This window comes from Onychomys torridus, chromosome 4, assembly GCF_903995425.1.
Source record: "Onychomys torridus chromosome 4, mOncTor1.1, whole genome shotgun sequence".
NCBI classification, from domain to species: domain Eukaryota; kingdom Metazoa; phylum Chordata; class Mammalia; order Rodentia; family Cricetidae; genus Onychomys; species Onychomys torridus.
In genome coordinates this window covers 117,669,257-117,683,263 of record NC_050446.1, presented here as the reverse complement: position 1 = coordinate 117,683,263, position 14,007 = coordinate 117,669,257, and the positions used below count along the sequence as shown (strand labels likewise).

At 51.3% G+C, this 14,007-nt stretch overlaps 1 protein-coding gene across 2 annotated transcripts in view; it reads right to left on the bottom strand.

The window, feature by feature from the left end:
- Positions 1 to 13,657, bottom strand: part of Rims4 (regulating synaptic membrane exocytosis 4) — a 63,348-nt gene extending 49,691 nt beyond the window's left edge. For both annotated transcript variants that reach the window (XM_036185064.1, XM_036185065.1), the window contains exon 1: positions 13,266 to 13,657. In XM_036185064.1, the coding sequence (XP_036040957.1) occupies positions 13,266 to 13,362 (97 nt within the window). In that variant the 5' untranslated portion in view covers positions 13,363 to 13,657. The remainder of the gene's footprint in view (positions 1 to 13,265) is intronic.
- Positions 13,658 to 14,007: the final 350 nt, after the last annotated feature.

The window sequence follows — 14,007 nt, the reverse complement described above, 5'->3', positions numbered from 1 at the left end:
TGCAAGCGAGATCCAGGACCTGAAAAGACCAAACTATGTGCTGTCTGGCCTCTCACAGGGTAGCCCTGTACTATGGAGTCTCCCCAGAGTCTCCAGTCTCTCACACTCAGAGGTCACCAGCCTAAAGATATGCTGTGTCCTGGCTTCTTTCCTGCCTTACTTCCTCACTTCCCTCCTGGGCATCACAGATCACTTTTGTAAACTATATGAACAATACACAATCACTATTTGACTTTCAACTCAGAAAAAACAGCAGCTCCATGAGGCTTCTCTGCAACTTAAACTTGAATCCTCATCTCAGAGTCTACATCGGAGGAAACCCAAACATGGACAGTGGACAGTAGGGCAAGTGTTGTTGTGCCCCTTCTGCAGAGGACCCTTAAACTGAGACTATTCCCTATGCATACATTGCTTCTTCCACAAGCATGGGGACCATTGCTGTTTCTTAGCTTCTCCACCAGTGACCAGCTAGAGAGCACCCTGCTGAGTTCTGGGTTCACACAGCATCTTGAACTCGCAGGTTAGCTGCTGTGTTATAACCACACACTTGTTCAGCCGACAAGAAAACCAAGGTTCAAGAGGAGAATGACATGCCCCAGGGTCATCCAACCAGCAAACTGGCAGAAATGAGATCTCAAATCCAGGTCGCCCTATGACAAATCAGTGTTCCTGGGAGCTGTCACATCCCCTCAGGCAGCCTGCCCACTTCTCCAATTCAGGCCAGAGTTCCATGGGAGTCCATGAGATCGAGTAGATTGAAATCCTTTTTCAGCATGGAGTACTCTGTGCCTGGAAGATGCAAAGTGGAAGTCATTTAGGATGCCCTTCAAGGTGGCACTGGGAAAGGAGCCTTGAGAAGCATCAGACGCACATATATGTTCTAGAATAACTAGAAATGCGGCACAGAACGCTGAAGGGACCACTGGGCTGGGTTCAGGCTTAGGCTCCAGTTCTCACGGGATGAAAGGCCCTGGCCAAGACAGGGGTCAAGCCAGAGACTCATAAATAGGCCTCTTGAGATAATCAGGCCCACCTCACGGAACTACAGACAGGTGACATGCCATTGCCTAGGTATGGGCCAGGACAGAGCTGGGCTCACCCACTTCCCCCAGTCAGAGGATCCCTAACGTCTGGGCCCCGGATATACCCTTTTACCAAGCATCACCCTCACCACCCCCAAGTGGCTCTCCTGTCTTTAAAGCCCCACCTTTGGCTAGTGGGAACTGCCTGGCCCTGGAAGTTATGTCTGCTCCCCAGCTGGAGGGCTATGGACACAGGAGATCAGAAAGCTCGTTTAGGATGCTACCACCCTTGGCACAAGCAGCTGAATACCGTGTGGCTTCCTTGCCCATCCCATATCCGTCTCTGTCATTCCTACTAATCATCAGCCAAACCCAAAGCCCAGTCTAGCTAAATCGTGAAGCAGGAGAGTTTGCACCGCCTCCAGACTGCTTTCCACCAGAAACAGCCAAAGGATCCTAGGTGCCCTCTGTGTGCTAAACCCTTCCTTGCAAGAGACTCCCAGTTCATTGTTTGAAGGTCCCTCCTCTCCAACACTTATACCCACCAGAAGCTACAGCTCCCTGGAGCGAGGGGGCTTGAGGGTAGCCTAGCCTAGGCTGGATACACCCCAGAGACTCCTAGTCCAGCATCGTGTTGGACCCAGGCACATGAGAGATGTTTCTCGAGACATCTTCTGAGGCACTAATTAATTTTCACGGCAGGTCCCATTCAGTGACACATCCTCCCACCCGGTCCCAGGGTGACTGCAAGTGGCATTTTCCAGGGACACTGAGTGCTGAAAACGTATGGTACAGACTTGAAGCCTCAGGTGGCAGCAGGGTCCATCCATCATAGCACAAGGCACATCTGGGGTCAGGGAAGGCTGAGTCATGAGTATGGGAACACTGGCACTGTTTCTGGCTTTCCTAGCCACCTGCTATGAGGCTGTGGACAAATGAAGATGCCTCTCTGGTCCTCATCCAAGGGAGCCTGAGTCAATCTCAGGGTTTAAAAACCCTATAATACTAAGCACAAGCACGCCTCACTTTCAGTGTGCACCAGGCTCTCTATAAAGCACTTGACAAATACTGACTCATTTAAGCCTCGTGGCACCTTTGCAGTGAGAAGGGGCTCTGATAAACCCATTTTACAGATGCCTCAGAATGATTACATAACTCCACCATGGTCACTCAGTCAACACATAGAAGGGCCAGGACTCAGAACCACACCTTCTGCCCTTACCTCTGTTCTACCAGCTACCCAGAATTATCTGGTTCCTATCCAGACTTCACAGTGCCTGGCTCAGAAACGGACACCACCACAGGCACTTGACTCAATTTGGTAACAGGAAAGTAAGGAGATACTGAAGCCTTAAAGAAGCTGGGTGTGGTGGTGCATGCCTTTGGGAGGCAGAGGCAGGTAAATCTCTGAGTTTGAGGCCAGCCTGGTCTGCAGAGTGAGCTCCAGAATGACCAGGGCTATATTGCGAAATCCTGTCTCAGAATAAAGGGAAAAAAGACTGCCGTGGTGGCTATGGGAGTGGGCCTGCCGGAGGTGGGCGGACAGTTTCTCTGACGGCCTTTGGTGCTATTCCGCTTGTTCCAACACAGATGTTTTCATCAACAACAGCAACAGACCTGGCTGTGAAGTCTGGTACCAGTGCACATATATGGAAGGGGCAGGAAGATGCAGTGCTGGGGTGCCCAGCACACTTCTCACTAGATCTTTCATACATTTAATTTTAGAATCTGCATACACTAATGTCCAAAATCCTTATTTTTTTAAATTGTTTGTTTGGTTTTGGTTTTTGAAACAGGGTCTTTCTTTGTAGCCCTGGCTGTCCTGGATCTCATTCTGTAGACCAGGTTCAGAGATCTGCCTGCCTCTGCCTCCCGAGTGCTTATTTTTAAAATTATTCAATGATCCATCCACCAAAGATCAGCTAATGAGGAACTCTGAATGAAGAAACTTGGGAAATAAGTGGGACATGAAGTCCTTTATAGGAGGTCCTGCTAATGTAGAAATAAAGCCCAACAGGCTCTCAATTAGAAGATGGGGTGCTGAGTCCTGGGGGCCCCTGGGGAGAGGGCTCAGTGCACTGATTGCTGTGTAAAGACCTCCAAACACCCATAAAAATCATGGGTGTGGTGGTGCACCCTTGAAATCCCTTGTACTCCCCAGTACAGGGAAGTCCTTGAGGCTCACTGTCTGGACAGCCTAGCCTAACTGGAGAGCTGCAGGGCCAATGAGACACCGACTTAAAAGGAAAAAAATGCAAGATGGAAGGTTCCTGAAGAACAACACCTGAGGTTGTCCTCTAGCTTCCAGAACACATATGCATATACATGCACTCATATGAACACACACACACACACACACACACACACACACACACACACACACGCAACCAGATGTGACCAGAGGAGACACCAAGATTCATGGCTGTTCAGACCCCTAAGGCAGCCTCTCAGGCTCCATGGGTGCACAGTGAACCATCATCCAGACAGACCCAGGCACGGTCACCCCAGCCTATGGCATGCTCCCACCCTCCCACCTTTCAACCAGCCATGCATGCATGTCACCTCATTCCAGAAAGTCTACAATGACAGGAAAGTCAGTAGCTCCTGTTTCTCCACATGTGGTACAGACAGCCTCAAATCTTCACAGGATCTCGATTTTGTGCAGCATTTTGTAACACACAAGGATGAAGCCCAGACCAGTTACCTACAGTGGACTCATGGCTAGCTAGCAACGATGTAGACCCAGGTCACTGCTACCCCATGCCACCCCTCCAAGAGAGTGCTCCATCTGCTTAGGTCACACTTCCCCAGTAAACTAGCTCTAGGTGCCTCGTCTTCCTATTTTGAGCTTTAATTGGGCCAGATAAGAAATTTATTACTTCACAAGGTCCACCTCCTACTAAACCTTCCCTAGAAACTGGCCATCTTGTCTCAGAGGCATCTCAATAAACTGACTCAGCCAGCCCCTTGGCAGCACTTCTCAGCAGTAAGCTTCTACATCCATGATCAGTTTGACTTACTTCTTCCCAGTCAACGCTGTCCTCAAATGAACCGTGTGTATACACACATGGCCCTGCCTACTTTTCATCAGAGCAAGAGAGAGCAGTGCCTTGTTCCATCTGGTAAAAGGCGCTAGACCTAGGCCCTCTGAGCTCCCAGGGCTATCTGTGTCTGGCCCTCAGCTTGTTGCAATTTCTAAGACACATTGCTGCATTCATCACTGGTTCACGTGGCTTCCCAGAGGATCCAGGGAGCTCACTGTGAGTCTCACATAGCTGATGTTCTTCTGGATGAGACCATGAAGGAACAAGAGGGCCTGCAGGCAATAGCCAACTCTGAGGAGGGAGGCACATGCCAAGGCCCTTCCTTCACCTGAGCTGGGGAGATGCTTGGGTGGTAAAGCCCTGGTCACAAGAGCCTGAGAACCTAAGTTTGTGTCCCAGAACCTACATTAACCTACATGGCAGACATGTTTGTAATCCGAGGGCTGGGAAAGTGGAGACAGGCAGATTCCTGGGGTCCAAGGGACCTAGCATACTTGGTAAGTTCCAAACCACTGAAAGACCCTGACTCAAAAAAACAAGATAGATAGTGCCTGAGGAACACTAACCTCTGGCCTCTACACATTCATAACCATGTACACATGCAGCTTTAGTTTCTCAAAGACACACACACACACACACACACACACACACACATGCTGTGGATATTGCTCTGTGTAAATAAAGTTCTGATTGGCCAGTGGCCAGGCAGGAAGTATAGGCGGGACAAGAGAGAAGAGAATTCTGGGAAGTAGAAGGCTGGAGGGAGACACCGCCAGCTGCCGCCATGAGAAGCAACATGTAAAGACATTGGTAAGCCGCAAGCCATGTGGCAAAGTATAGACTAGCAGAAATGGGTTAATTTAAGATAGAAAAGGTAGATAGCAAGAAGCCTGCCACGGCCATACAGTTTCTAAACAATGTAAGTTTCTGTGTGCTTTCTTGGTTGGGTCTGAGCGACTGTGGGACTGGCGGGTGAGAGAGATTTGTCCTGACTGGGCCAGGCAGGAAAACTCTAACTACACACACACACACACACACACACACACACACACACACACACACCACAGAGGAGAGAGACAGACAGACAGAGACATAGAGGGGGTGCAGACAGACAGACAGACAGAGGCAGAGACCCAAGACAGAGAGACAGAGAGGAAAAGGGAGAGAGATGGTGAAAAGCAAGACTCTCAAGGACTATCCCAGACTGAACAAGAAACCCTGGATCGGGGCAATGTCTACAGTCTGCCTGTGAACAGACCTAGGTAATCCTGAGGCTCATTGTTCAAATTGATGGGACAACCATAACAGTCACCACTGGCTAAAACCTGCTGTGAACAGGGCATCGGACACGCAATCACAGAGGCCACAACCCTATGTGTCCAGCTCTGGAGATGTACATTATATAATTCATCCCTCGCAGCATCTTTGAGGTGTCGTCTATGAGCATGACCCCATCTTACAGAGGAGGAAATGAAGTGCAGAGAGGCAAAAAGACTTGTCCCAAGGTCCCCCAGGACAATGAGAGTCAAAAGAGGTAAGACACAAACAAGGTATGCAGACCCCAAGCTTCACTCTCTCTTCCCCACCCTGGAAGTCCCCAGGGTCCCTGTCAGTTTTGTCAGCCTGAGAAGTGATGGAGCTGGGTCCAGTGAGGAAGAGGAAGAGGAAGAGCAGAGTGAGCAGTAGGAGGTCTGCAGGACTCCACAGTACCTCCCAACTTCAGCACTGAGGAAGCCATGCTGTGCACACAAAGTCATAGCCACCTGCACCCAAAGATGGGTGTGAGGAGGAGTTCCTTGTCCTGTGCTGTCTCTACTCACATGGGAGCCTTTTCTTTCCCAACTCTGGACCTCAGTTCCCCTACCAGATGCCCCTGATCATTCCCTAGCAGGCTGTGATGATGCAACTCCTAACCAGATGCTACCTACTTCTGTCCACTTCCCGTTCCCTAAGTCACACTGACCTTAGGCCCTTTGCCCTGGAACACCTACCTGGAAAAGCCAGGCTCCTTGTCCCTTAGGCCTCAACTCATCTGTTACTGCTCAGCTTTCCATGACTACTTGATGTTATCTCATCTCCCATCACTTATCACAATCTAAAAATGTGTATTTTTAATTGATTACATAGTCTATATGCTTCAGGCCAGGGCATCGCTCCATGAGAGCAGAAACCACGTCTGACTCGCTCTCCAGCACATCTCTAGCACCCAGAATGTAGTTTGGCACTGACTAACTCAATGAATAAATGCCGGAAAAACTCAGCAGCCAAAACTCTGGGCCATTATTAACATGTGACCTTGGCAAGCCATTCTGCCTGTCTGAGCCTCAGTTTCCTTCCTTGTCTAATGAGGAGAATGGACCATCCACTACTTTCCAATGGTCCTTCCAGGACAGCCTGTCTTAGAAAGCCAGACCTGGAACCCACCCAGTCTGGTCCATCCAAAGCAGGCAGCTAGCCAGGGTCCCAGCAGTGGCTACCCTGTCCCCACCTCCACCCGTGTCCCTGCCCAGCCTCCCAGCCCTCTCACCCCCCACTGCAGAAACTGTTAATGAAGTGCGCACTGCTCAATGCAGTTACAATTACGGGGTCTAAGAATAAGGCACTGACATCAGTTTCCAAGTGAATCAGAAGGGGAGGGGGGAGGAAGGAGGAGGGGGTGGTGCTCCAGGGCTGTCAAGTGGAAATAGCACAGCGTTAAATATAATCTAGTCCTGGCCTACATCGCTCTGCAGAGGCAGGTGATGGCTGGGCCCTCAGGGCCAGGGCAGACAACTGGATCCTTCAAGGAGGTCATGCAGTCAGAGCTGCTGCTGGCCAGCTGATGGGGACCACCCAGGAATGGTGGTCTGTAGCAGGCTTCCAGTCCCTGGGGTGCTTATATAAGCCAAACAGGCCCCGGTCTTTGCCATTTGCTATTGTGACAGCCCATTCCCACAAGGGAACTCATCTTCAGAGCTGGAAGGTAGCCTCCAGGCAAGCACAGTTGGGCTGAGATCACCACCCATGGATGGCTCCAGCTGATTAGGATTCTGCATCTGTAAAATGGGCACATCTGAAGCAGCAGCTAGCACTGCTGTTGATACAGAAATCCATGAGATCATAGAAAGCAGTGGACACCAAGGAAGCCCCTCCGTCATTTCATTTTTTTTAGAACATTTTTAAAATTTATTTTTTAAAGATTTATTTATCTATTATGTATACAGAAGAGGGCACCAGATCTCATTACAGATGGTTGTGAGCCACCATGTGGTTGCTGGGAATTGAACTCAGGACCTCTGGAAGAGCAGTCGGTGCTCTTAACCTCTGAGCCATCTCTCCAGCCCTCATTTTTTTTTTTTTTTACCACCCTGAGAGATGCTCTAACTAAGATCATTATCCCTCCCCCAACCCTGAACTTAGGAAGATAAAGATTGCTTGAGGCTGCAGGCCGTGGAGTCAACTAGGATCTTTTCACAAAAAGACAGTGAATGGTGCAGACCTGGAGGTTGGAAGGGGTTCCTTCCTGATAGTTTTTAAAAGGTATGCTGGCGATGGCTGCTGGGTAGAACAACTGCTAGAGACAGAAGAGCAGCTGGGTGGGGTGGGGTGGGGTGCTGCCTCCCAGTTCCACTTTCTTCCACAGTCCAACTACCCCCAACAGCCTGAGCACTGGAGAGTGGCAAGGAGGGAGACAGGGCCTCATCCCCAAAAGGGAACCAAGGCAGAAGGATCTTTCCTTACCCTTCCCCACCTAGTAGAGAGAGAGAGAGAGAGAGAGAGAGAGAGAGAGAGAGAGAGAGAGAGAGAGTGTGTGTGTGTGTAGGGGGGTGTAGCTGCAAACCAAGGAAGTTGGAGCTGGATGAGGAGGAAGGTGAAATACCCAAGGAAGAGACTGAAGAAAAGAGCCCTGGGGGTCAGAGAAAACCATAGCAGCAGTCCTAAGGCATGTACAAAGCTGTGTGCGTGTGTCTGTCTGTCTGTGTGTGCGCGTGCATATGCATGTGTGTGTCCTTGCACCTGGCTTTCCTGAGATGATTCCTTCAGGATAATTTGATTTGAATGTCTTGATCAACATGCTCACCTTACTGCTCACCTTGACTGTAGAGGCACTTGGCTTGATTCACTACCAGGCTTCAGTTTTCCAAATCTAGAAGAATTCTGCCCAGCTCCCAATTTTACAGGAGATGACAAAGCGGGGTGTGGTGACGCAGACCCGTAACCCAAGTGTTCAGGAAGCTGAGGCAGGAGGACCACATGTTTGAGGAAAGCCTGGGCTACACAGTGAATGGTTAGACCCTTTCTCAAAAAACGAACAAGGAGATTACAGTTCCGTGTGGTAAACCAAGGGTGTGGGTAACGGACAGCAGAAAAGAAAAGGGACACAGAATGTGGCCTCCCTTGGGGTGAGGGAGGGAGAGGAGGCTCCAGAGCCTAGACGCATGCTTTAAGGCACCCCCCTCATGAAGATACAATATACTAGAGCTCCCTGAATCATGCACACAGCCCAGCCCCCCTGCTGGAGCTGAAAGACTCACTCCGTTCCCACCATTTCTGGGGAAGGAGCAGGGGCAGCAGGACATTTTGTTTCCCAGATGAAGCTTGGGTCAAATTTCAAGGACAAAAGTTAGCACTTGGCCTGGGAAAGAAAACTCCGCCAAATCCTGTAAATTTGGGAGGGAGAGTGAGATTTCAATGTGGTCATTCCAGGTGCCTGGGGGTGCTGGCAGGAACTGGAACCCTGATTCCCACTGCCAAGATCTGTCTGGCAGGAAATGGGTAGCTTCACAGCCTCCAAGTAACTCAAACAACCACCTCCATCTCCCCTCTGTTCAAAACCGGGGGTGGGGATGAGGGCTGTGGTACTAGTTTGTGGGTCCCACCCACCACATGCTCCCCTCAAAAAGATTTGGTCTGGGCGGAAGAGGGAGGTGCCATGAAAGGCTTTCCAGCCCAGAGATGTGGCCTTAACTGCTAGGAGAGGGACTGGTAGCCGGCTGGTGTTGCCATGGTAACTTCCTCCCTGAGCTGGATCGAAGCATCCATCCTATGGGCAAATCAGAGCTGGCTCCTCCAGCTTCTCCGCCCTTCTCCTGGGCGGGCGGGGGAGAACTAGACACCAAATTATTTGGTCAGGCTCAGGAATACTAGCCTCAGGTCCAGACCCCGATGTAACAACTTCTTTCAGTATCTACTAAAAAGGGGATATACCCCAGATCCCCAGCTATACCCTAAGGGACTGGCCTGTGGGTTGCTACAAATAACTCATTAGAAAGAGAAGGGAAACGATAAGCCAGAATGCTTTTCACTTCCATTTGGCTTGCAAGCCCCCTGAAGTACCCACCTTTTAGGCACTTCTAAAAATGCTGGCCCAGCTCTACCTTCATAAACTACAATGCAATAAAATTAGTCTGTTAAAATGATGACGGCTAAAATTTTGAAAATCAGGATTTTCTTTGCCCAAATGCACAGAGGTCTTCTTTATGGCCATGCTCAGAGACAACTCTCACTTGCTAATGAGACAGACCAGAGCTAACATGTATTGAGACCCACTTCATGCCAGGTACCACTGCAGAGCAAGCAGCATAATTAAAAGCAAGTGCGCTTGAATCAGTTTTCCCAGATTCAAACCCTAACTCCTTCACTTCCTGGCTAAATGACCTTGAATGAATTACTCTGCTTAGACCTCAGTTTTCTTATATGAAAATGGGGATGTTATACAGGATATTAATTTTATGGGGATGTTATGAGGGAAGATTAAAATAATGCATCTTAAAAGCCTAGAAAGATATGTAGCATATGGTAATGATTTTTAAAACATTGACCCAAAGGAGTCTACTGGGAGCACTATTATTTTCTTCCTTGTGCAGGGGAGAACAGGGTCCCATGTGTAGATCCTCCCCACCCTAGTTGCAAAGCCATGGCCAGGAAGGCTGAGCAACAAAGACATGGGTAGAAATACCCACTGTCCCTGACTGCCTGCCTCTCTAAAGCCCCAGCGTCCTTGGGAACAAGGCAAGACAGCATCATCATCAGAGATGCATCCAGAACGGACGAGGGCAGATTCCTCTTGACAGACATTGTAGCAACCATCAGTGATCATCTTCTTAGGCTCAAGGGTGCTAGAAAGACATGGGAAGAGAGGGCAGCTTCTCCCTACCCTACTTGCCCACACTCCTAAGTCCAAAGCAGGGAGGTGCTCTGCCCCACTTAAAGCTAACGAAAAGTCTCATCCTTAGCCTATGACTCAGGAAGCTAGCTGGAAAAGCATGAGAGCCTTGAAGATGGCTCTGGCCTAATCTAATGGATGGAGAATGATGTATTGACATGGGTTGGGAACAGCAACAAAGAGGAGGCTCTCAGATGAGCCTGAAGCCTGTCAGGGACACACTTCAGAAATGAAGCCACCAAGGACAGAGAGGCAGTAAAGGGGGCCAGCGGGAGAGGAGAGGAAGTCAGGACGAGCCAAGTCTGGGCTGGCCTCCTCTGGTTAAGCCAATCCCTGTCCAGGACCCCAGAACCTATTCCAACTGCCTTTAGAAACAGTTCCGTTCAGTGCTCTTTTAAAAGGAAATAAACCCAATTTTCTTCTTTTAGGAGAAAATGAATGAATGAGACGATGAAGAGAAATTAAGCGTTCCAACTCTTACCAGCCCATCATTATTCTTCTAGGTATAAAAGTAGACTTTCTCCTCCTCCTTCACAAGTTGGAGAGAGCCTTAGGGATGAGCAGGTGGGGAGCTTGAAATGCCCAAACAGAGCCCTGGGCTGCCAACCACACCCCAAGGCCTCCTCACCTGGGAACCATTTTCTGCACTGTGAGATCTGGCTTTTTAAAAATCCTCCTCCAGAAAGAGAAGCTACTGGTGTTCTGAAGAGAGCCAGAAACCTGGTTCTGCTCTCAGCTTTGTGCATGAGACACCAGATGACCTTGGGTTTTACACACACACACACACACACACACACACACACACACACACACACCACACACACACCCCACCCCACACCACACCACACCAGGGCTTCAGCCATTCACACACATTCTCACAGATACACAACTCCCACCCCATGTATTTGGGGCCTAGGAGGGCCAAAGAAGGTCTTTTACAAGTAAAATACAAGAATTTAAAGAAACTCGCTTAGGAGGTGGGGACAATTAGACTCGTGTTTAGAAATACTGTTAATATTCTCAATAAAGCTGTCTTTAACTTAAGTGAAACTAGAATGAATCTTTCGATAAGAGACAAGGTGCCTGACCCACAGCATGCAGCATGACTTTGGAGAAAAACCAAACTATGCCTGTCTCTGATGTTCCTACACACCTGTGCTCCTGCCCAGTTTGACTCATGAGACACAAATAAGTGGTCTGTCGAACTTTAGGAGAGCAACCTGACATCAATCCAGGGCTGGAAGCTTGCTCTCTCTCTCTCTCCACAGATGCCCCAAGACTCCCCCTGTTCATCTCTACAGCTGGTTTCTTGTCTGAGTTAGCTGCAGTAGAGGCCACTATATTAGGGACCCCTCCCCAGCTCCACCTCACCTGGTCTTGTCTAGAATAATAATACAACACTCCTCAGCTATCTGAGGAGAGAAGCTCCTGGGCCTCGGGTCTTCGATGTGTCAGATGGTGAGTACATGGTCTGTACAACAACCATCTTCACCCCCAACTCCTGCCCCCAGGTCAACAGAACATTCTATCAGGTGTTGGCCTCAACTATTACCATTCACTCACCACCCACAGACCTTTGCTCATCTATCACTGGTACTTGAGCACCCATTACCCACCACTCCACCTCATAACAGAACCTAGGCAGAAAGATCCAGCCGGCAGGGAGTTGAAACCTGAGCTCTTGAATTCCTTAAGCTGTGCAGTAAAATTTTGGGGTGATGCTTATATGCTTTTTTCCCTCAGAGTGCTAATTTGTATTTTAATCAGTATTGAACCCACTTGTTCCTACACACATACACACTCCTCTCCCCCGCCCCTCATTGACTTCAAATACTCTCAAATTATCAGTTCAAAAACCATTTCGCTCCAGCCTCCCACCACATGGAGCCTTGTATCTGAGGCAGCGTCATCCGAATTTCACAGATGAGGAGACTGAGGCTCTGGAGGGCATGACTCGCCCAAGGTCACAGCTTATGGAATAAAGGAATAAAGACTGGGATCTGATGCTAGCTCCTCATCCTGCACTCTTTGGGGGACCTCTCCCCCAAATCTTCTAGGTACCGCACCTGTTGTTGGATTCCCTTCTTTACCCCAAAACCAAACTCACAGCTCTCTGTACCCTCTGCCTGGTCCCAGGATCCAGGGTTTCCTCCCCACCCCTGGGCTCTGGCTATCATTTGGGATTTTGGGTTTGATTTCGTTTGGGTTTTGGTTTTTGGGTTTTTTTTTTTTTTTTTTTTTTTTTTTTTTTTCAGGCCTAGAAGCAGAAGGTTTGAGCTACGGATTGGCAGCTGGGTTCAGCCCATCCAGAAAGGCCACCCCAGGGACAAGAGCACCTGAGTCAGGGGCACACACTGGAGGGTGCGCTGGTGTAGTTAGCGCTTACACTGCCTCACACCTCCCTGGGGAGGAAAGAGGAAAGGCCAGCAGACACGGGCCAGTTCTGCGCGGCCCGCCCCAATCTGATTAGAGTGGGGAACCTCAGCCTGTGGGGGAAGGGTACCAGAGAAAAATAGGGGCACTCAGGGCTTTGGCCTCTGAACAGAGGTCTTGGGCAGGGAGCCTCCGGATGCTGCTAAGACACAAAGACCTCGGAGAGGTAAGGACTGCGCACAACCTCCAACCTCTGGGAGGCACGTCGGAAGCCGAGGGGTGAGGCGGCCTAAACCCTAAGATCTGACTAGGGGCCATATACCAGACTTAGGTGGGGGCAAGTCGTGTCCAGAAACAAGACGGAGGTCGCGGGGGAGTCCTGTAGGGCAGGTACACATAAATAGGGAGAGTTGAGTCCAGGCCACGGAAGGGCCCACCTGCGGGAGAAGGGTGAGTGCAGATGATCAAGGGGTCCCTGGGGCAGAGGGGCAGGACCAGAGCTTATCCTAGACCCCTGGGGTCCCCAGGGAGTGGAAGGGGCCCCAGGATGTCTATCCCGGCGGGACCGGGAGTGCAGTAGAGACAGTGGCCGCTTCTGCCGGCCGCCCCGGGTCCCCGAGGGTCCCTGGCATCTGTATCCCGGGACAGCCTCCCAGGGTGGGTGGCCAGAAGCGCGCTCACCTGCGTCCTCATCGTCGAAGGAGTTCATGCACGGGAAGTAGATGGCGAGCGCCTCGAAGGAGGCGGACAGGCTGAGGCGGCTCTGGGAGCGCTCCATGCCGGCGCCCGCGCCAGGAGCCTCGGCCGCGGCGGCGGCGGGCGGCTTGGGCAGCTTGGCCGCCCCATTCTTGACGCGGAGTACGGCGCGCGGCGTGGTGGCGGCGGCCCGGGGCTCCGCGGACAGGCGGCTGGGCTGGCGACGGGGCGCGGAGGGCCGGACGCTGGCGGCGCGTGGAGCCGGAGACGCGCGGTGCTCGCGGCGGTGGCGGTGGCGGCGGCGGTGGCGGCGGCACAGCGCGCTCTGGCCCGCGGCGCCCCCAGCCTTCCTGCCGCGCGGGGCGGGCCGGAGCCGAGCGCCGCAGCCAATCGCCGCGGCCCGGGGGAGGGGGCGCCGCGGGCGGGGCGTGGGAGCCGAGAGGGTGCGGGCTGCGCCGCCGCTGCTGCCGCCGCTGCTAGCCAGGCAGGTGCAGGAGCCCGCCGCAAGGCTGATGTCTGCGCCCGGGCTGATGATGCAGTTGAACCCCCAGTGGCCGCTCTGACCCGTGACTGTGAGTCCTCAGACTCGCTCCAGGGGCAGGCGGCCAGTCACCCCGATTCAAGCAGGCCTCACCCAGAGACCCACATGTGAACAGAGGGACACAGTGCAAGAAATCCAAAAACCCTGCCAGATCCCCCCTAGGACTCCAGCTCACACGGAGACCCT